A 22,108-nucleotide genomic window follows, 5' to 3' on the forward strand; every position below is an offset into this window, starting at 1 on the left:
AGAGAAACTGTCCACCATTTAAACCCAGCAGGCTTATGTTTATGTTGAGTTTATAGCGTTTGGAAAAATTCGGACTTTTTACATTTCAACCCTAAATATTTCAGTATCATTATTATGATTATAACTTATGCTTTGTTACCTGCTTAACTACATTTCAAACATACATTTTTGTTTGTATTACCATATAATATATCTCATATCCTATTTTACATAAATACATCATAATTTACCATATTATAATACATTGTCTTATTATTTAACTTCTATATATATGCCAGAATCTATATTATATTTCTAATACATCTTTAAATTAAATCAGACAAACACTAAGTACCATTATTTAATCATATCATTTATGAGTCTGGTGTACACCGATTAGATAAACACAGAAGCTGCTTTTAGTAACACTCCTGTCCCTTTACCTTGTCATTTATTTACTCTAGTTGTCCTTGTATAACTTATATCTGTTCTTCTTTTAGTTTTCATATTCTTCTTATTTATTTATGCATGTATGTATTTGTTTGTTTATTATCTATTTATTATTATTTTGTCTAAACGCTTCTATATGAAGAAATAACACATAATCACATTTGTTTCAGTATATGCGTGCTGTGCATAGATTACATATCTAAATGTCTCTCCTTTGAAGGCATTGATAACATCAATGATAACCTCATTGACGTTTACCAATAAAAAGTATTCATACTGTGTGTGTTTATTTGTTCCAGGTCTACTTTAAAAAGATCTTCAATGGCTGCCCTCTTAAAATAAACTGCTCCACGACGTGGGAAAACCAAGCCACCAAAGGTTGTATCATCCGTCCAACAGAGCTCGCAGTAAATCCTCCGCTCGCGCTCATCCAATCAGACTTCTGTTCTACACGTCTGACCAGCCTGTGTTTCCTCTCCCCGTCAGACCAGCACCTGATCCTGGGGGCAGAGGAAGGGATCTACACCCTTAACCTGAGCGGCTCCGAGGCCACAATGGAGCTGGTAGGACTTTTATCGAATTAATACACAGAGCGACATCAGAGTTTTACAATATGGGCTGTAAACAGGTGGGCTGCGAGTAGATTAAGGTGAGCCCCAACATTACTGGCAAAAAGGGGGTCTGGTTTAGTTGTTGGTCATGATGTGTGGACAAGCTTTTGTTCCTTTTTGTTACTTAAGTGTGGTACTTATTAAGTTCACATTTGAAGTACTTGTTTTTTACTTGTGTATTTCCATGCTACTTCACACTTCTACTCCACTACATCTCTAGATAATTGTAGTTTTTTCTACTACATTTGTCTGACAGCTTTAGTTACTTTTCAGATGACTGTTTTTCATCCCTCTCCTCTCCAGTGAAAACCACGTATCTCCAGATGTGTTGACGACCGTTGAATGTTTGTTATATACTGAAGGATGAAGTGTTACTTTGTGTGTTGAGAAAATCCTCCTACTTCTTCATCTCAGTAAACTCTTTAAAAAGCCTCTTGGATCAGCTGGAAAATGCATCGTCACAAAGCTGAAAACAGGACTGTTGATCTGTTTAGAGATACGAGGTTCTCACAGGACAGAGATGCTACAAACATGATGATCTTATAGAATATGATGCATTGATGCAGATTAAACCAACCAACAGTAGATAGAGGAGTTAAAACATCTACAGCAGTGAAATACACATTAATGTAGCAGTGATATTAATCCAGAAATACATAATAGTAAAACACTGACACTCCTAAGTCTTCTACCGCTGCTCTGGCAGATTAATGAGGTAATAAATTACACTTGATCAGAGAAATGTTGCAACAAAAAGCATGAAAATCAATCAAAGTGCTTTTGAAAGAGACACAGGAAGCAGTGACCGGATGGACGTCTCCTTTCTGTCTTTCAGCTGTATCCGGGGAAGTGTACCTGGGTCTACATCATTAATAACGTCCTCATGTCTGTATCAGGTAAATCCTCGTTTACTTGTGTAGCTCTGTTCTCTGAAGGCTTCATGTAAAAAATGACTGAGGAACATATTGCCAACAAAGCAACGGACATGTTTTATTAATAATACTGCTCAAAGGATTTCTTTCTGCTTTAACTCTTAAAGCAACTGCTAACTGACTTAGCTATAGCTAACTTAAAAAAAAAAAATGAATTACTTTAGTTCATTCTTTAGATATCTCTCTCACTCTCTTTCTACCTCAATGTATTGGCTTTAAGATGTTTATTCTTTCATAATCTACCAACAAATTGTAGTTTTAAACACAACAAAAAAGATTTCATTTGTCGAGCTAAACATCAGGGATTGGGCCCGACATCAAGAGTTTTCAGAGCACAAAGAGGAAAGTGTTCATTAAAAAATATATATTTTATTCATTATAATAATAGTCTTTATCATACCATACTTGGATTTCATGCCAAGTCAGGCGGCTGAGTCTCTAAACTGTCCATAGTTGTGAATGTGAGGGTTTGTTCATCCACCTTGTGATCAAACACGCTTCCACTGTGTCGGATCGTGTGTTTACAGGTAAGTCCTCACAGCTCCACTCCCATTCACTGAAGGAGTTGTACGAACAGGCTCGCAGGGACCAGAAGATGGTTTCCTTGTCGACTCACAGGCTGTTACCAAGGTAACACGGGAATCTCTCTCTTGTTGGATAAGAAATGAAACCCACCCCCCCAAAAATATAAAACCCCACATTTGTTCGTGCTAGATAAAAAATGTATTATACATACAGGATATATTTTGTCTTCAGGAAATGTGCAGTGACGTGTAAAATACCAGACACCAAAGGCTGCAAGACCTGCTCAGTCGGTGAGATAAAATACTGAATTATGGCAACAATGGAAATTGTGTTTGATTGTTTAATTGTCTGTGCAAAGACAACTTGTTTTTGTTTTACATATTTGTACATTTGGCCGTTAGGTAATTCTCTTCACTGCAATAGTGCGTGTGTGATCAGATCAGACAGGATGCTTCCCTTGAAATGGTTATTAGCCCTTTTTGAAAATTAGCTGCTCGTTATTTTGAGGATTTAAACTACTGTGTTCTCTCACATAAAGGCTGGTCGTCAAATAAAGAACTCAAGAACATTAGCTTGGTCAGTGGCCCCTTGGCGTCTGTTACCGGCACACCGAGGCACCCTTTAGTTTCTTTTGAGACACACCGGGCTTTCAACTATCACTCAGAGGTCAGAGCAACTGATGTGGTATAAAAGTCCATGTAGGGAGAGGATGGGTGGATGGATGGGTCAAACAATCACAGACCTTCACCTAGGAGACCGCTATTCATGTCCCATGTGAAATCAAGTCAACATTGACTTATTTTACCTTGCTTTTGTTACGTGACGTATACGTAGTTAAGTAATGCTTCAGACACAAGTCACATAACAAGCGTATTTATTTGACATAACAAATTGAGCCTACTTTTTCAACTCAAACCACAATCTTTTCCAAAGCCTGACCGAGTAGCGAGCCTAAAAACTAAGTAAACCTACGTTGGAAGTTTATTTTGAAAAGACACTATGCATGTAACCAGCGGAAACATAAATTCAACATTACAATCATGTTATTTTCAACACTTTGCCTTTCTTGATCACTCATCTAAATTGTTACTGTCCTGTTTCAGTCATTGTGGATGTACATGTGTAAATGTCCCAGCCAAACTGTATTTTGTAGTAACGTACAAGCACCACCAGATGACACTAGCTACATCTGAAGTACCTTGCAGGTCACTGAATCGCCAACTACATAATGCTGCAAATGTTTTACAATAAAATCCTTTTTAAGAAAGGATTTTTGTCCACTGAAATGCTACAGGGCTTTTAATTTGACACGTCTACAGGAAGTGTTGAGCTGATATTAGCAGCAAATGTAACAAACAGAAATAGAGGAAAACAGGAGCAGATCATAAAAGAAGTAGGCTTCATACTAATTTATGACGAAATACAGAGCAATAAATAAAGTCCCGTCTCTAATATAAGCCTGCTTCAGAATAAGGGCCCGGTGCCCTCTGCAGTTGAGGTGAATAATTGAGGCAGATTCCTGTGCTTCAGATTGTGTCAATTGGTTTCAGAGAGAGAGCCAACCAAAAACTATTCTCCTGCAGCAGATAACGTGCAGCGAGGCTGCGTGTTCCTGTGCTGTGGTCTGGAGTCCAGCGTAATCCTGCTGCAGTGGTACGAGCCCATGCACAAGTTCATGCTCATTAAGGTACGTGTGTTAAACCTTGGATTATTAATACGTCTTCTGTACTCTGTGACATCAGAGTTATCTCTGTAGAGTCCAAGAAGAGACAAAACGTGAGCCTTTTCAATGTTCGCAGGTTGTATTTCACTCAGTGGTGGAAAGTAACTAAGTATATTTTGAGGTATTTGTACTTAAGTATTTCTGTTTTATGCAACTCCATACTTCTACTCCATCACATCTCAGAGGGAAATATTGCAGAGGTTGGACCAAGTCTTTGTTTTTGCGAGTCACAAGTCCCAAGTCCTAAACTTTAAGTTTGAGTTCTCCTCGGTCTATCATTTTTGACCCACACGTTCTGTATACTGCGATTCTTTTTTTACTTTTTTTTTTCACTGCATACTTTTTGTACACGAATTTTTTTTTATTTGGCACCATTTTTTTCAAACTGGCACTCAGGAGCGTGACAATAGTTACTCATGATTCTCTCTGTCGGATTGTTTCATACAAAGTGGATCTGGGGGGTTACGTGTTGACTTGCTGGGAATGAATTGTGTTAACGTTAGTTAATTCAGGTAATTGATCGTGGCAAATTTTTTAAAGAACATATTTTTTGATCTTTGGGCGTGGGGGGGGGGGGGGGGGGGAAGCTAACAAGTATTTTAAAGTCAAAAGTCTCAAGTCCAAGTGAAGTCACAAGTCTTTTTAGATTTTTTATCAAGTCGAGTCTAAATCCATCAATTTGTGACTCGAGTCCAAGTCATGTGACTTGGAGTCCACACCTCTGAAAATTTTTATTTTTCAATCCACTACTTTTACTTTTGGTACTTTAAGTACATTTTGATGCCAATCATTTTTTACTTTTACGTCAGTGGAATTTTGAATGCAGGACTTTTGTTTGACATTGAGTATTTGTATAACATGGTATTGCTATGTCTTGCACCACTGATCTCACTACTAATTTGTAATATTAGAGCAGTGGTTCTCAAACTTTTTCTGTCACGCCCCACTTTGGAGGGAGAAAAATGTTCATGCCCCACCGCCCCAACAAAATTTTAACAAAATGGTCCATGTTGAACTTTTATTGAAATAACATTTTGTGACTCCTCCAGCTGTGCTTTTTCAAATAATAGAATAAAGAAAATTGTAATCACTTTCAAGTAAACCAGATTGCTCCATCAGACAAAAACAAATACAATGTGCAATCGCTTTGTTAGAACAATGCAAATAAAGTTCTATCTGTGCAAAAAATAACTATTTGGCAAAAAATAGCTTCTTGTGGCTGCAATTCACCTGTTTTGCACTGAATATCTTTTCAAGATAATAACAATAAAGTGCAACCTGTGAAAAACTAAACAAAACAAGTTAAAATATTTGGCAATAAAGACTTTTACTGGGTTTTACACTGCATATCTTTTCAAAACAACAATAACGTGCAACCTGTGCAAAACAAAACAAAATGCTCCAGATATGTGTGAGCCATATGCTCACACATATCTGGAGCATTTTATGGGCATGTGAGCCCTTATTGCTGTACTTTATCTCCTTGGAGCAGAGGCTGCATTTAGCATACCCTGCCTTATCAATGTATTTAAAATACTGTGACAGCGGGAAGCTGTACTCACGTCTGTTTAGACCTCCACCTTTATCCAGGCTTGTTTAGACCTCCACCTTTATCCACCTTTATCCAGGCCCAGCTCCACCTTTATCCAGGCCCAGCTCCACCTTTATCCAGGCCCAGCTCCACTCACATCTCAGCCCTGCGCCAAGCTGCGCTACAGACAGCCTCCTCTCCCTGAAGCTCTTTGACCTCATCATCTCATCAGTATCTGGGCCTTTCATTCTACTTTGAGTTAAAACAAACAACCTGCAACCAGATCCGCCGGTGTTCGGGTTTAACGTTAACGAGTGACCGCGTGAACTGAACCGGAACACGGGGGGGCTTCATGTTACGTTTTTTCCTCCTAAATCGTGATAATTGACGAACGTTAACAGTCGGCAAAGTTCCGCATGCAGTGGACGTTAACTTACCCAGCAAGTGTGAACGGTAACAGAACATAACGTAACTCAAACTTTAACGGAGGGAAAGACGGTGTACACATCTGAACGCTGATTCGCCAAGACTCGACACGTCATGTGAAAGATGTTTTATTGTGAAGATCACGACATCACCTTTTCTCCTCGTCTCACTCCAATCTGAGAAACATTGGCTGGCCAGTTGACCCCCCCCCCAAAAAAACCTCTACGGATCTACACGATTCACGTGGATGATATATTTTGATTCAAAACGGCGAATTTCGCCGAAAAGCGTCAAGTTTGCAGGTATGAATAAAGTTCTTGAAATAAAAAAATTCTGCATTTCCCCCTGCGCCCCACCTGCAATACCACTGCGCCCCACTAGAGGGGCGCGCCCCACAGTTTGAGAACCACTGTATTAGAGTATCATAAAGGTCCAGCCATTAAAATATATTGTGCTTCTTCTTGTTTGTTTGTGTTTTTCTGTGTTTATTTGTGTTGTTCTGTATTTGGTTGTGTTTTAACGGTATTTGGTTGTGTTTTTCTGTGTTTAGGTGTGTTTTTCTGTATTTGGTTGTGTTTTTACGGTATTTACATGTGTTTTCTGTATTTGGTAGTGCTTTTACAGTATTTAAGTGTGTTTTCTGTATTTGGTTGTGTTTTTATGGTATTTTATTGTATTCTTTTGTATTTGCAGCACGTTGACCTCTCAGCTTCACTGTACGATCACAATCTCAGCCTTTTTTCTTCCTGTAAAGTTCAAAATGTTTTGAAGTAAAACCTGTGAATTCATTATGAAAAATACAACAATGATATGTGCAAGTTGATATGATGCATTGTGTGATACCCTGAGCCTATCTTTCTCTCTTAGTTTTCACTATTTTTATTGGGCTGTTAACACTGACCGCAGCTAATAAAACAACTGCTGGCAGGGGAATAAAGCATTTTATGGTCACTATTAAATTTAAGAGTTAGCTATCGACCTTTGACCATATAATGGTTATGGTTTTGAGAACAGGCCCTCTGTTGGCTAAAAGACTGCAGGTTTTAGTGCCCTTGAATAAAACACTTAACCTGTCTGCTTTGCTTGCTGCCCTGCATGAGATGTAAAACCACAAAAAGATATTTAAAAGAAAATTAAACCCTCGCCTTTCCTCTCTCATGCACGCAGAATTTTGACTTCCCCCTGCCCAACCCTCTGCGGGTGTTCGAGATGGTGACGGTGCCCCAGCAGGAGTACCCGCTGGTGTGCATCGGCGTCTCTCTGGGATCCAGCCCCAACATGCCCGTCATTGTAGAATACATCAACCTCAACTCCAACACATCCTGGTTCACCAAATCTGGCCTGGGTAGGTTGAAGCTGCATTATTACGTCCATTATAAAAACTCAGAAAAGCAACAAATGTCCTGCATTTAATGAATCCTTTAAATGTCTCTTTTTACCTCAGTGTGTAAGGCTATTATTCTTTCATAATCTACTATAATCTAATCTCTGTCTTTTAGCTACGTAAACATTTCTAGGTGCCAGGAATAATTTCATTTGTTGAGTTAAACATCAGTTGTTGGCGCCAAAATCAGAGTTCTTCAAAACATAATTTAGCAAAGAAGAAAGTTGTCAAGATCTTGATGAAAATATAAATATTAGTTAATTTATTGTATTAGTATTCCTTTTTCCATCATATTATTCAAGACAAAATGATAATAAAGAATGTGTGTGTGTGTGTGTGTGTGCGTGTGTGTGTTCTTACAGAGAGACCTTGCCCAGATGTAGTTCAAGTAAACCAGTTAAGCAGTAGCTCACTGCTCGTCCTCATAGAAAGTAAGTCATTGCTTTAAAGTTTGCCACTAATATCTAAGTATTTACGATACAGAATATGTTTCAGATAAATAACACAAATATCTGTATGTATCTGTTATATCATGGTATTATTGTATCTATTGTGATATTACTGGGTCGAATTTCTGCAGCAGCTTCTTGTAACTTTACCTTTATATAGTTTACTTACTGTTTTACTTCCTGTCCACATAACTGTATATATATATATATATATATATATATATATATATATATATATATATATATCGTATAACTTATCATTATGTATATACATTTATTATGTTTCAGTTTGCATTCAGTTCATTCCCTTTGCAATAACTGGACACCTGTCCACAACAAGTAACTGGAAGCTTGTACGAATAATTACAAAATATTGCAATTTTACAATAGAGAAATAAGAACTTGATAATGGAAAATACCCCCAAAAATGTAATTCTGTAGGTATTATTTCCTTGGTGTATGATGTGATATGGACAAATAGGTAACAAGGTGAAAAGGATGTTTTTCTTCAACAGGCAACTTAACACTGTCTAGGGATTCAGGGTTTAGTCTCCCTCTGAGGGTGAAGATGTCGAAACTACAACTAAAACAACTGCCCATAGTTGTGATGATACTCTACATTATGTTCCGTCTAGTTCTACTGCTACTGTCTGTGCCATTCCAACACAAACCCTCTCTCCTCCACAGAGTCGGTGCATATAGTCGGTCTGAAGGGGGAGCTGAAGAGCAACAGGCCTCCGACACGAGACACCACCTTCTCTCATGCTATCGAGTCTATAGGTGAGAACATCCAGTGACTGAACAGTACCAGTTAAGTGCTGTACTGAAGTACAAATTCAAGGTACTTTCAGTATTTCCATTTAATGCTACTTCATACTTCTACTCCACTACATCTCAGAGGTAAATATTGTACTTAAGTTACTTTTCAGATGACAGTTTTTCATCCCCGTCCTGTCCAGTGAAAAGCCAGTATCTCCAGATGTTGATGTTGATGCTGAGTGTTTGTGATAAACTGAAGGATGAAGTGTTCCTTCATGTGTTGAGAATAATCCTCCTACTTCTTCAGCTAAATAAACTCTTTAAAAAGCCTCTTGGATCAGCTGGAAAATGCATCGTCACAAAGCTGAAAACAGGACTGTTGATCTGTTTAGAGATACGTGACGAGACGCTACAAACATATGATGATCTAATAGAATATGATGTATTGATGTAGATTAAACTAACATACACATTAATGCAGCCGTGATATCAATCCAGAAACATCATATATAATAGTGAAACACTGACAGGGAACATTTTACTGCACTATCAGTACATTTTGCTGGTACATACTTTTACTTAAGTAAGGTTTTGAATACAGGACTTTTAGTTGTAGAGTATTTCCACAATGTGGTGTTAGTACTTATACTTCAATAAAGGGTCTGAATACTTCTTCCACCACCACTGACCAGTGATGGTTTATATTGTAGGTGATTGAAGCTCAGCATTGACTCTGTGTGTGTCTGTCCAGTGTATTATGAGGACACGCTGCTGGCAGTGTGGCGTCACGGCTGGCAGAGGAGAGGACATGGTTTCACTGAGGTGCTGGAGGAAACCACCGACCACAGAAAGATCTACAGACTGGTGCAGTCCGACAGGTACGCCATGTCTTCACTCCCTGCTGTGGTGTTCGTGTGCGGTCGCTTCGTTTTGTTTTAGTTCGTTTCTTCAGTTGGAGCTCTTTTATTTGGCTGTTCTGCTTCTGTTTATCTCAAACAATTAGGGAATTTAAAACTCTTCACTCTTCAGTCTGATATGTTTTTCCCCAAGATCCAACAATAAGAGTCTACAGTCATGCTAGCAGCTCTGTGATGCTTTAGTAAGGCACAGAAGCGAAATGCTAACATCGGCATGCTAACATGCCAATGTTACGCAGGTGTAATGTTTATCATGTTCACAATCGTAGTTTGGCGTTTTAGCATGCTAGCATTTGCTAATTACAGTGGTGGGAAGTAACCAGATATAGCTACTTAAGTACTAAAGAACAATTTTGAGGTACCTTTACTTCCATGTTATGCAACTTTATACTTCTACGTTACTACTCTGATTGTACTTTTTACTCCGCTACATTTGTTGGATAATGTTAGTTACTTTGCAGATTCTGATTATTACTAGAAAATACAAAATCAACTGTAAATGATGATGTGATATTATATAAATATCTACCCAACAGTATTTAAATAGTTAAAATAAGTTCTACCTTTACCAGCTTAAAGTGATGAAGACATTAATGTATCACTAGTTATAACTCAGTAATAAAATATATGATTTTGAAATTGGCCATATTGCATAATAAGTACTTTTACTCTTCGTACTTTTAGAATATTTTGATGATGATACTTTTACTTGTTACTACTTTCTTAGGCCTTTGTATTCCTTATGGAACATTGGCCATTGATGAAACCATTCACTCTTACTTGTAACAGAGTATTTTTACACAAAATCTCATGGACTTCCATCAAATATTCATTGATATTTCCGTCTGGACCAAACCGATATCTGAATATCACAATATATTCTGGATTTGCATGAACATATGCGACCCTATCCATTCACGACTTACATTGAGATTGTCCATTGAGTTTATGCGGGTTTAAACTTCTCTGTATCCGTTGCTCGACCTCCTCTGACCTCCTCTGTCCTCCCTGACCTTCTCACTGCAGGATGGTCGTCCTGGAGACGCATCAGACCGAGGACCAGTCGGGAATGTCCAACCTGTACGTCCTGGAAATTGCCGAGAACTATGTCATGCTGCCTTGACTCTCCCGTCTGCTGGCGTGAGGGCATCATGGGGAAACTCCCACTCGTATATGAATGCCTCCACGCAGGATTTTCATCTGTCATCATTACCTCTGACAGGCGTGGATGCCAAAGTATTTTAGGAGAGGAGATATGTCAGAGGGTTAAATGATGGGAGGATGTTGCGAAATTCGAACTGACCAAAGAGGAAAGTTGTGTTGAGGCCTTCAATCTGAGGGAGTCTGCTCTTATTTATGCTGATTTGTGTGATCCAGAACAACTTCCAGAATCCAGACAGCTGAGAAAACCCTAAAATGAACAGAGAAGGAAGGTCCTCCTCTAACACTAAAGATGAGTATCTACTTTCTCCTGCAGGGACTGAAATATTGTGGATGTCTTCCAGCAAATGCGTGGATGGACTCTTGCTGTGTAGTTTGTATGCTAGCGTTCAAGATGCACACTTCTCACTGCCGTTACATTGTAATAAAGTCAAAGAACACAACATGAGGTGAGCTGTACTGATCTTGGAGCGTTAAGTGTTAATAAAGCGTGAACATTATACCCATTGTGTTTACACTGCCCCATTGTATTTGTCTGTTTGAAGTGGCCTGGTTACCAGTAGAGGCTAAAGTTAAAAGTCAAATAACCTACTTTTATGGTTAGTTAACAGTCTTTGGTACGTATAAATGACGTTTTGGGGGATTGGTCTACTTCCAGGCGTGTACACTACCGTTGAAAAATTTGCAATCAGCTGTTGTGTTTTTCTTCTTTCCTTTAACACAACTATTTTAAAAACTGCATAATTTAGACACCAAATGTTTCATTCACATTTGAAATAGTTTTGAAGAATGAAATGATTCAAACTTCCATTTAGTGGACGTCCCCTCAGTGTTGCATGATGGGAGAATACTGTTGAATTGGATGTAGAATTTGTTTTCAGTGACCCGCCTCCATCATTATTGAACTAAATATTGAGTCTCATGTGTGTTTAAGTTTATACATTTAAGATATGGACAAAGGTATTGATAGGAATATTTGCTTTATTGTACACAATAACTGTGAACATTCAGTCCACTATCGGTGACATTCTTATCATTATTTCCAGAGATACAAAGTTTTTGGTTTTGGAGAAGATCCAAAAATCAACCAGATAAACTTATTTTGCAGTAAAATATTCAGTTTGTAGCGTTGTTGTCCTGTGAGAACCACGTATCTCTAAATCCACTGGTCATGAGCAACACTGTTCTATTTGAACTCGCTATTGGTTTACTCTCCGAGGCACGGCCTGGGCGCCCTGAAAAAGATAATTTTTACTCAACGCCCAATTTAGGGTTTGTCCCACCTGTACAAGCCGTCGCGTACAACGGCTAGCTTGTACGCCCGATGTTACGCCGGCATCGCTCAGGGTGTCTCGCTCCTCCGGACATGCCCAGGCATTAGCCATCAACAGCGGCCGAACCATAGGTGCCACTTGCAGCTTGGCCCACGGTGGGGGTCCGGAGGCTTTTTGTCCTTTTCAGGTAGCATCAGCATCCCTATCAATCTGCTAATAAGGCAACCAGTGCGATGCTAACTTCCGCGGTCAGCCTACAAAATTCCTCACCCCTGCACCACTCTATAGCAAAGCCCATTAGAGGGCACTGTACGCACCTCTTAGAACTGGAGTTACATCCGAGTAACTACTACTATTTAAACTTTGCAACAATGCATTTTCCAGCTGACCCGATAGGATTTTAAAAATAATGTATTTAAGAAGTAGAAGAATGTTCTCAATACATTAAGGATGCTGAAGAATTCTTGAGGTTATCAAAAACATGAAACATCCTCACATCTGGAGATACGTGGTTTTCACTGGAACTACAGGTTAGTTACCAACATCATGTTGCTGTTTTTTTCTGAGACAACATATCTTAAAGGTGGTGCTGTTGGGTGTTAATAGAGGTTAAATGAGGGGTAAATGAACCCTGTCCATGGCCGGATGCTTTCGACCCCCCCCCCCCCCCCCCCCCCCCACACACACACACACACAGTGGGAGGCTGCGCAGTGCCAGGCCGGGCCAGTAGCAGCAGTCGATGCATCATCACACGTTCTTTACGCACACTGGATGAACGGAGGCAGAGACCCGGTCGAGGATGATGCTTACACCGGCTCAGAAGGGCTTCCTCTCGGGGTTCGTTTACCAGGGAGCAGCGATATGGTCGCTGGTACCGGTGTAAAATGCACTGGCGCAGACCGGGTGTGCTGGTCAAGCCTAGCTGATCTCGGTTGCTCGGCTTCGCCTCTCCCGTTTTTATTCTAGTCGGCTACTTTAAAAAAAAATATTGTAGCGATTATTTCCAGGTCACAATCTCAGTTTCCTGTGCGGCTTGTTTGTACTAAAAATGGCCGGAGATGGCGGCGCTCTGAAGGATATCAATGAGATTAAATCCCAGTTCCGGACCAGAGAGGGTTTCTACAAACTGCTCACCCTCTCCGACTCGCAGCAGCGGGGCGGGCTGGCGCGGGGTCCTTCCTCCGGAGCCACGCTGGGCCCCGGGGCTGGACCCGGTGCGATACCGGGCGGAGGGGTCGGGCTGCTGCAGGGGCCCGGTGCTGCCGCGGCCGCTGCCGCTGCCTCCTCTTCGTCCAACGCCGCGGCCAACTCCTCCCCAGCGGGCTTCCTGCCGCCGGTCCGGGTCTCGATGGTCAAGCTGCAGCCCGAAGACCCGGGCGAGGAGTCGGAGCGGGTGTGCTTCAACATCGGCAGGGAGCTGTATTTCTACACGTACACCAACATCAAGAAGGTGAGCCCGTTCTCCTCCTCCTCCTCCTTACAGCCAGAATGACAGATCGGATGGTCAAGGTTAGCTTAGCATGCTAGCCTGCTCTGCTGTTAGCTCTTTTTTTCATCATCTCTTTTAAAACCGAGGCTCTTGTTTAGCTGCTCGTGCTGCACAGTGTATGCAACCATGCACATATTAAATCTTTACTTGTCATGTAATGCGACGTGATCATTTGTTTGTGAATGGACAGTGAATGGTGCATCATGCAGACGGATGCAGCACGAAATACACTGGAAGCCTCTGACTCCACTCCATTCATAAAGGCTGTTTATTCTCTACTGCATTCTGAATGTTTATATGAACAGCTTCTTTCTTGTAGTATTTTCACAGTGTGGTGTATTACTACTTGTACTTCAGCAAAATATCTGAATACTTCTTCTGCCACTGGCCCCCTAAAATCCCACAGTTTCTGTTTGGAGTAAATGCACTGATGCTGAAGAGAGACATTACAAGACTAATCAGTTCCCAGCAGATGGATTACAGAGACACTGTTGATATATACACTGTCTCCCTGTCCGCTCATAGAGTAGATGATGTACAGTGCCGATCAGCAGTTATTAATCTCCTGCTCCCAAAGCTCGATTGTGTCCAGTCAGCTGTCTGAGAGGACCACTCTATATGTCTGAATGGTCTTTCATGCTTTTATCTTGTAGAAAGTCCTCTTTACTGATAGATGTGGTTTTGTTTTGGAGAACAAAACTCTGAACAATGGTTCAGTCAGACTGACAACAGAAAGAGACAAAGATCCTGTGAGCAGCAGCTGAATAAGAACAGAATAAATCAGTCATTGGAGAAACAAACTGGAAGCTTAACATCAAAATGTGAGCAGATTTAAAACAGGAACCGTAGGAACAGCTACGGGAGCAATTTGGGGTTAAGTGTCTTGCTCAAGGACACATCGACATGTGACTAGCGGAGCTGGGGATCAAACCGCCGATCCTCTGATTGAAGGACGGCCCTGCTCTCCACTTAGCCACAGTCGCTCAGCTCATAACAAGCTGGAATATCAACAGGCAACGTGTTGCTTTATCAAAGCTCTTCTTCAAACTTCACAGTAGAACCAGAAGGCTAGTCTAGAGTTAGTATGATGAACATCAGCTGAACTAATCCCAGTTCAAACCTCTTCAATCTAACCACTGAGTAGACTGCAGAGGGCCCAAAGAGAAACACACCCACTCAATATTTAGAGCCCAGTTCAGTAAAGATGGAGGATCACTGAAGACTACATCCAAGTTCAACAGTATTCTCTCCCGTCATGTAACACTGAGGGGACGTCAGCTAGATGGAAGTTTGAATCATTTTACTCTTTAAAACTATTTCAAAGGTAAATAAAACATTTGGTGTCTGAATTATACTGTTTTTTTCACTGCTGAAATAGTTTTTATTGAAGGAAAGAAGAAAACATGTAACAGCTGATTCATAACATCTGAATGGTAGTGTACATCAAGAGTCAGGATCTAGTGTGAAAGTCCCCTCCCCCTACATATACATGGATCAACAAGGGGAAATGTTTGTAACCGACTACCTATTTAAAATCGCCATGGCCTCTCTTTCACTGCACACCGTGTGAGATTAATTTATTTCACAATAAATGGAGTTAATTTGCCAGGAATTTGTGTCTTTTTATGTCTTTGATTTGTCTCACATGGTTTCTGCAGGAAGTCACATGCTGCAGCAGACTGAAGATGCATATTGCCAGATTTCAGGCAGCGGCACATCATTTGTACTCCGCATCCTCAAAATGTCGTGGGTTTAATGTCAAAGAACCTTGAGAGGAGATGCTGTTTTTAAAGTTTGTTTTTAAAGAGATGCAGCGAGACCAATATTGGGCCGACTCAAGTTGCTGGGTCAGGTGTTGGTGACAATGGGGCCGATTTATTCGATTCAATTCTACTCTATTTTATATACATTATATAGTGGAATTTTAATTCCTGTTTAAGTATTGATCATTTTGTTGCTCCATTCATTGTAAATCCTGTACATTTTCAAGATGTTTCACCAGGTTGCTGCTGCACAATTTATTATTTAATTAATAGGAAACAATTCAGTAAATTCATATCTATTTATTAACTTGTTACATTTTATTTTACAAAATGTAAGTCCGGCTGTTGACTTACACATAAAAAGAATGATCCCTCTCACGTCCACACATTGATGCATTCAGCTTGTCAATTAAACATCGGATTGGATCGGTACTCTGGTTCGGCCACGGTATGCGTTTTACAGCAGGAATGCACTGATGTGTTTTTCCTGTCCTGTGTCTGACTCCAATACCTAAACTCAAGGTATGTGCCGATACCTACATTTACAGATACAGGGTATATTTGGATCTTGACAGCAAGGACTGCAGTGTAATTCAGAATGACTTTAGCAAGCCCTCAGAGATCAGGTGTGACCAGCCACAGCCCACTGAAAGGCTGATCTCTGAGGGCTTGCTAAAGTCATTCTGAATAGCGTGAGTGTTTTCCAGTCTGGAAATACTCCTGCAGCCATGTTGCTTCCTGGTCTTTAGAGGTGGAAAGAAACGTCAGCGTCTCTGAATCTTGCTTACGGGATTTTATTTCCCCTGTTTGGTTGTTGAATGTCGTTGTTGGAACAAATCCTTTGCACCTTCTTTCTGAAGCCAAAACCTGATGTTCAGCATAGAAGAATGTGATTCTGCTGTAGCTGCCAAAGAAATATCTCAAAGGTACTTTTGTCTCATTCACGCTTGGCGATCGTCTGTAGAAATTAACAAATGACAAATGGGCCCATGAATGTAAGATACATTGTCAGCAGATGTTTGTAACTGTGGAACAGATGAACCCCTTTTTGAAAGACCCCTTAATGTCCCTGAAACTCTTGTGAACCTTCACTCTGCATCATGGCTCTCTTTATTCTACTTTCCCTCTCATCTGCAGGCTGTAGACCTCAGTAAGCCGATAGACAAGAGGATCTACAAAGGGACTCAGCCGACATGTCACGACTTCAACCAGTACTCCGCCACGGCGGAGAGCGTAGCCCTCATCGTGGGTTTCTCGGCCGGACAGGTCCAGTACCTCGACCCCATTAAGAAGGAAACCAGTAAACTCTTCAATGAGGAGGTACTGTATTTGCCTATTTTCCCTCTCTGTTGTTCAAGTGGCAAGGGAGTTCACAGCTGTGTTTGTCATCGCAATCATTAAAGTTCACTACGATACAAAGGAAGTAATTTGTCTTCTTTGTATTGATTTTCTTTGTTGTAGTTTGGATGCTGCGATGACTTCAGAGTTGTCCCTTTCATATTCTTTTACTGCGTCTCCTGAACTGCCTCTTACTGTTTTTAATGGGATTCTCTTTAATGGGATTCTCTTTAATGGGATTCCCAATTCAATTTAGGAGATTAGGGATGTGTGTGTGCACGACTGCATGCAGGCAGACTTTGTGTTTGGGTGTCTCCCGAATCTGTTCACCTCCGTGGGATTTGCTGTTTTTCTTTCCTCGTCTTCCCCCCCCTCTGGTTTTCTGTCTCTGCTGCAGCTTGTTTCTTAATTGCTGCTTATGCTTCTCTAAATGCTTTATACATAGTGTCAACATAAAAGCCCAATCAAATCGAAGTATTTCTAACACCGTCATTTTTACGCATCTCTTCCCATTCCGCCATTCCTCATCCCATCTCCTCTTCCATCGTTCCGTCTCTCCCAATTTTCCTTGCAATCTCTCCTTCCTCCACCTCCTTCCTGTTTGCCAGAGGTTGATAGACAAATCCAAGGTGACGTGTCTCAAATGGCTCCCTAAGTCCGAGAACCTGTTCCTGGCCTCCCATGCCAGTGGCCACCTCTACCTCTACAACGTGGACCACCCGTGCGGCACTGCGGCCCCGCAGTACTCTCTGCTGCGGCAGGGAGAGGGCTTCGCCGTCTACGCCTGCAAGACCAAGACGCCGCGCAACCCATTGCTGCGGTGGGCCGTGGGCGACGGGGGCCTCAACGAGTTTGCGTTCTCCCCGGACGGCGTGCATGTGGCGTGCGTGGGCCAGGACGGCTGCCTGCGCGTCTTCCACTTTGACTCGATGGAGCTGCAGGGGGTGATGAAGAGCTACTTTGGCGGGCTGCTGTGTGTGTCGTGGAGCCCCGACGGGAAGTATCTCGCCACGGGCGGAGAGGACGACCTGGTTACCGTCTGGTCGTTCGCAGAGAGCCGCGTGGTCGCAAGAGGTCACGGCCACAAGTCCTGGGTCAACGTGGTGGCGTTCGACCCCTTCACGACTTCCCTGGAAGACGAGGAGCCTATGGAGCTAAGCGGCAGCGAGGAGGACCTCCACCAGGGGGCGCCAAATAACTCCACGCACTTTGGCCGGGTCCGAACAAGCAGCACGTTGTCGCGTCTTTCTCGCCACAGCTCTAAAGGTGGCGGTTCGTCGTCGGTCACATACCGTTTTGGCTCGGTGGGGCAAGACACCCAGTTCTGTCTGTGGGACTTGACGGATGACGTGTTATACCCACGCCTGCCGCTGTCCCGCGCCTTCACTAACACTTTTGGACCATCGCTGTCCAACTCTGGCAGCGGAGGAGTCAACAGCACCTCAGTTGTCGGAGGAAGTGGAACGGTTGAGGGGCACCACCACCCGCCTAACACCGGCGCCGACAACCCACCAACGCTCCCCTTACCGCTTCCTCGCTCCCTCTCCCGCTCCAACTCTTTGCCCCACCCTGCCGTGGCGAACGCCTCCAAGGGCCAAAGCGCCACGGAGGGCAGCGGGGGAGGCGGAGGAGGTGGAGGGAGCGCTGTCGGAGGGAACAGCACGCCGTTCAGCATCGGTCGCTTCGCCACGCTGTCGCTCCAGGAGCGCAAGTCAGACAAGTCCGGCTGCAGCAGTGGGGTGGAGAAGGAGCACAAGAGGTACCACAGCCTGGGCAACATCAGCAAGAGCAACGACAAGATCAACGTGGCGCCGAGGAGCAACCGGCTGGACGCCGCCAAGGTCCTGGGCACCACGCTGTGCCCGCGCATGTACGAGGTGCCGCTGTTGGAGCCGCTGGTGTGCAAGAAGATTGCACATGAGAGGCTGACCGTCCTGGTGTTCATGGACGACTGCATCATCACAGCCTGCCAAGAGGGTCTCATATGCACCTGGGCGCGGCCGGGGAAGGCGGTAAGTCTCCGATCAACTTTTTTTCAATATTTGTTGATTTATTGTTTAGTCGATGAAATGTCAGTTAATAGGGAAACATGATGATGTAGAGATAATGAGATCGGTCGTATGTGTAGGTGAGTTTGTGAGTGAGTGACCTCTGTGTCTGGTCGCAGCTAATCTCACATACTGCCGCCCCAAACTGCAGAGTTACTCAGTTATGGCTCTATGCTCAAGGACCTCTCGTGGTTGCGGTGACACACACTTTCTCAAAACACCTTTTATTGCATGCTGCTCTGCGGCCAAAAGCACAAACCGTGTTCGAAATCGCATACGAACTTACTGCACACTACATAGTCAGTATGTGTTTCATACTGTCTACTAAATTAACGATTAAGTATAATTTAACCAGCAGACACTGAAGTAGGCTCAAGCGACGGCACGGTTTCAAGGCAACCCAACAGCAGCTCCGTCACATTTCTGAAAACGATCGCAGCAAATTCACTAAAAGGGATTATTTTAGTTATTTGGATAAATTGACCACACATTTGGAATATAAATGGTTATTTTCACGCCTGAAAACATATTAAAACTGCCGGCCGGCCTCAATATATGATATGTTATGATTTTAAAGTTCAGAATTTCAGTGATATTCTGCAAACAAGTTTTTTTTTCATTGCAGGTCAGATTTGTTTTGAGTAGATGTTTTATGTGGAGGATATTTCAGAGCGCAGGGAATGACTCAACAGTTGGGATGGTTTCACCTCTCTTCTCCTGAACAGCAGTGTCTTTTTGTATCTTTCTTCACTGATTGTCATCAGTGTCTAACTTTCCTTCATGTTTTGTCTCTCTGATCAGAACCCGACAGCACAGAACGGGAACTCTCCGAGCGGCACGGTGGTATAGCTGTAGGAGAAGCTTTGCACTCCACCCCCCCCCCCCCCCCCCCACCACCCCCGTCCTCTCCACCGATCCTCAAGTATGTCAAATTAGGGCCCAACAACCAGGGGCCGTACCCTTCCTACCACTGCAGTATTACACCGTCAGTATGACCCTCTGTACGACCCAAACCATGATCCCTGCTGATTGCACTCTCACGGCGGCCAGCTCGGTGGGAAACACTTCCTGAATCACCAAAACTAACATCACATCAGATTTATGAAGCCTTCAGGTAGACTTTAGAAGTTAGCTGGCAGTCTTGGGAATAACTAAGCAAAGATGCTAGCTGGCATATCAGCTAGTTAGCCCTTTAGCTCTGCTTAGACTAGGTTCTGGTAGCTAGCGCGACATGGTCGAAAGTATGTGGACACCACTTTGGTGTTGGATTTTTTTATTGTTTGGGTAACGCCCCTTTGTTCCTGTGATCGTAACTACTACTGCACACAATTATATTTTAAACAACAGTGTTTTTCCATCTTGGCATTTCGGGGTTTCCTGTTTTTTGAAAATGGCCCCATTCACAAGTGCTTAAAGAAATGGTTCTCCCACCAGTGTGTGGTGGAAGAACTTGACTGACCTGCACAGACCTCAACGCCATTTCACACTCCAGACCTGATCACTTTTTCACCTCAGTAGCACTCTTGTAACTGAATCCCTGCAGCGTGGTTATAGAATCTAAGAAAGTGGAGGCTGATTATAGCAGCAGAGTAATGCTCATGGTTTTGGAATGAGATGTCTAACTATCACTTATAGGTGTGACGTTCAGGTGTCCACATACCTTTGGCCATATCATGTATTTAAAACGTATCTGCCCCACATAGGAACTATTTTGTTACAAATTGTAATGAGTCATTCCTCTTGTTAGCAACATTAAGATCCACAGATTCTACTATTCCGCACAATCATTTGTTCATCAAATACAAAGATGATTTATTTTCTAAGCCAAAAACAGCCAAAACGCCCGACTAAAAATAATGAAATGGTGTCCTGATTAAACAGGTGGAGTCTCCATCCTTCAGCTCCACCCTGTCCAGTATGAAACTCAAAGGAAACATGTAGGTTGTACTCATAGTTAGGTTAGTTTCACCAGTCAGTATTCTGACCAAGATCAAACTTTGATAATAATAATAATACATTTTATTTCTAGAGTGCTTTTAAAGGTACTAAGAGGCACTTTACACGGTGAAAATAGCAACAGAAACAATAAGAAAAAAAGTAACATTCTAAGAGTATAAAACCAATCCCACTTAATTGATAATTAAAACAATGAATCACAGATTATAAGCATGTCTGATTCCTGATGTTGTAGATATGGTGAACAGCAGTAGAACGGAGCCACACTGTACTTCAGGGAGAGTTTCCCACCTCGTGCCACAGTGGAAGTTGAAGTCCCCCCCCCCATCCCCCCAGAAAGACGGCACCCAACACACAGATATCCTAACCGTCTGCTGCCCTGAAGCAACAAGGAGCAAGCAGCGTCGTCCGATCCCTCCCGATCTCCCCCTCATTCGAAAGACACAGCAAAAGCCATGGCCATTGTATTTAAGTTATTTATTTTATCACAAGACTGTGTAGTTATTTATAATGTAAATACTGGAAATACTCTATAAATACATAAAAAGGACAAACGTGTATGGGAACAATGACTTCACGGCAAGGAAGCGAAGAACAACAAACGGGAAAGATGAAGAATATTAATATATGAAGATCCTTCTATTGTATATAGCAACCACAGCTAAAAAAAAAAAAAAATGAATGTCTGCTGTTTTAGGGAACTTGGAAGATGTCAATGTCTTTTTATTTCGTGTGATAAGAGTTTCCTCCAGTTTGTCTCTGAAAAGCAAGCTGGCGGAAGCATTTTTTGGGTCCAGCGTGACCTTTTTGGAGGCGGCTGACCCGAGTGGAGCACAGAGAGGCTGCGAGCTGTACATTTCAGCCGACTGATCCCAGTTCACGGGTCTGAATAATACCGATGTGTGTGTGTGTGTGTGGACAAATGGCATCGAACAAACACACTCTTGCACATTCCGAACGTTAAAACGGCTCCACACACACACACACATACACTCACGTAAACCACACGCTCATGGTGTAGCATCACATATACTGTATCTTCATCCCTGTTGCACCTCAATGGCCTCTTGCAAGAATTTGCACATACAGTTCATCGTGAGCCGCCCGACGAGAGACACAAGGGGCGTTATTGTCTGATCTGAGCTCTGCAGAAACGGCTCCCCACCATTCACTGGGTGTCTCTGGTGCAGAGGATGCATGTCCTTTGTCAAGATTCAGATTTTGTTTCCTCTTTTTCTCAATTTTGATTCTGCTTATCGAATACCGGCGCTCATTAAAATCTTTGTCAGATTCCTGACATGTTATTTAAGTAACCAAATTGTGTCTGGAGCAAACACCACCTATGTTTGTTTTTTTTAGCATATTTTGGGCTGCCTGCCATAAACCTGCTAA

The 22,108-nt window shown here is 42.3% G+C and overlaps 2 protein-coding genes across 5 annotated transcripts in view; both read left to right on the forward strand.

The window, feature by feature from the left end:
* map4k1 (mitogen-activated protein kinase kinase kinase kinase 1) overlaps positions 1-11,347 on the forward strand; it is a 35,960-nt gene extending 24,613 nt beyond the window's left edge. For 2 of the 4 annotated variants that reach the window (XM_076112016.1, XM_076112015.1), the window contains 11 exons: positions 729-807; positions 916-992; positions 1,876-1,936; positions 2,500-2,602; positions 2,729-2,787; positions 4,048-4,184; positions 7,345-7,522; positions 7,924-7,992; positions 8,698-8,790; positions 9,521-9,647; positions 10,713-11,347. In XM_076112016.1, the coding sequence (XP_075968131.1) occupies positions 729-807; positions 916-992; positions 1,876-1,936; positions 2,500-2,602; positions 2,729-2,787; positions 4,048-4,184; positions 7,345-7,522; positions 7,924-7,992; positions 8,698-8,790; positions 9,521-9,647; positions 10,713-10,809 (1,080 nt within the window). In that variant the 3' untranslated portion in view covers positions 10,810-11,347. The remainder of the gene's footprint in view (positions 1-728; positions 808-915; positions 993-1,875; positions 1,937-2,499; positions 2,603-2,728; positions 2,788-4,047; positions 4,185-7,344; positions 7,523-7,923; positions 7,993-8,697; positions 8,791-9,520; positions 9,648-10,712) is intronic. The other 2 variants (XM_076112017.1, XM_076112018.1) reach the window with 2 other exon arrangements.
* Positions 11,348-11,481: 134 nt separating this feature from the next.
* On the forward strand, positions 11,482-19,636 carry LOC142971483 (WD repeat-containing protein 20). Its single transcript, XM_076112034.1, has 4 exons — positions 11,482-13,572; positions 16,512-16,694; positions 17,321-18,724; positions 19,562-19,636. Exons 1-4 carry the CDS (start codon positions 13,171-13,173, stop codon positions 19,607-19,609), a joined length of 2,037 nt encoding a protein of 678 aa, XP_075968149.1. The 5' UTR covers positions 11,482-13,170; the 3' UTR covers positions 19,610-19,636.
* Positions 19,637-22,108: the final 2,472 nt, after the last annotated feature.

Source organism: Anarhichas minor, unplaced genomic scaffold, assembly GCF_050575085.1.
Source record: "Anarhichas minor isolate MPS153535 unplaced genomic scaffold, ASM5057508v1 ptg000046l, whole genome shotgun sequence".
NCBI lineage: Eukaryota > Metazoa > Chordata > Actinopteri > Perciformes > Anarhichadidae > Anarhichas > Anarhichas minor.

Excerpts from the sequence above, each read along its gene's own strand:
- LOC142971483 (XM_076112034.1), top strand. The coding sequence starts at position 13,171 with ATGGCCGGAGATGGCGGCGCTCTGAAGGATATCAATGAGATTAAATCC. Across the intron at positions 13,573-16,511 it reads CGTACACCAACATCAAGAAG|GCTGTAGACCTCAGTAAGCC; the intron begins GTGAGCCCGTTC and ends TCTCATCTGCAG. Across the intron at positions 18,725-19,561 it reads GGGCGCGGCCGGGGAAGGCG|AACCCGACAGCACAGAACGG; the intron begins GTAAGTCTCCGA and ends CTCTCTGATCAG.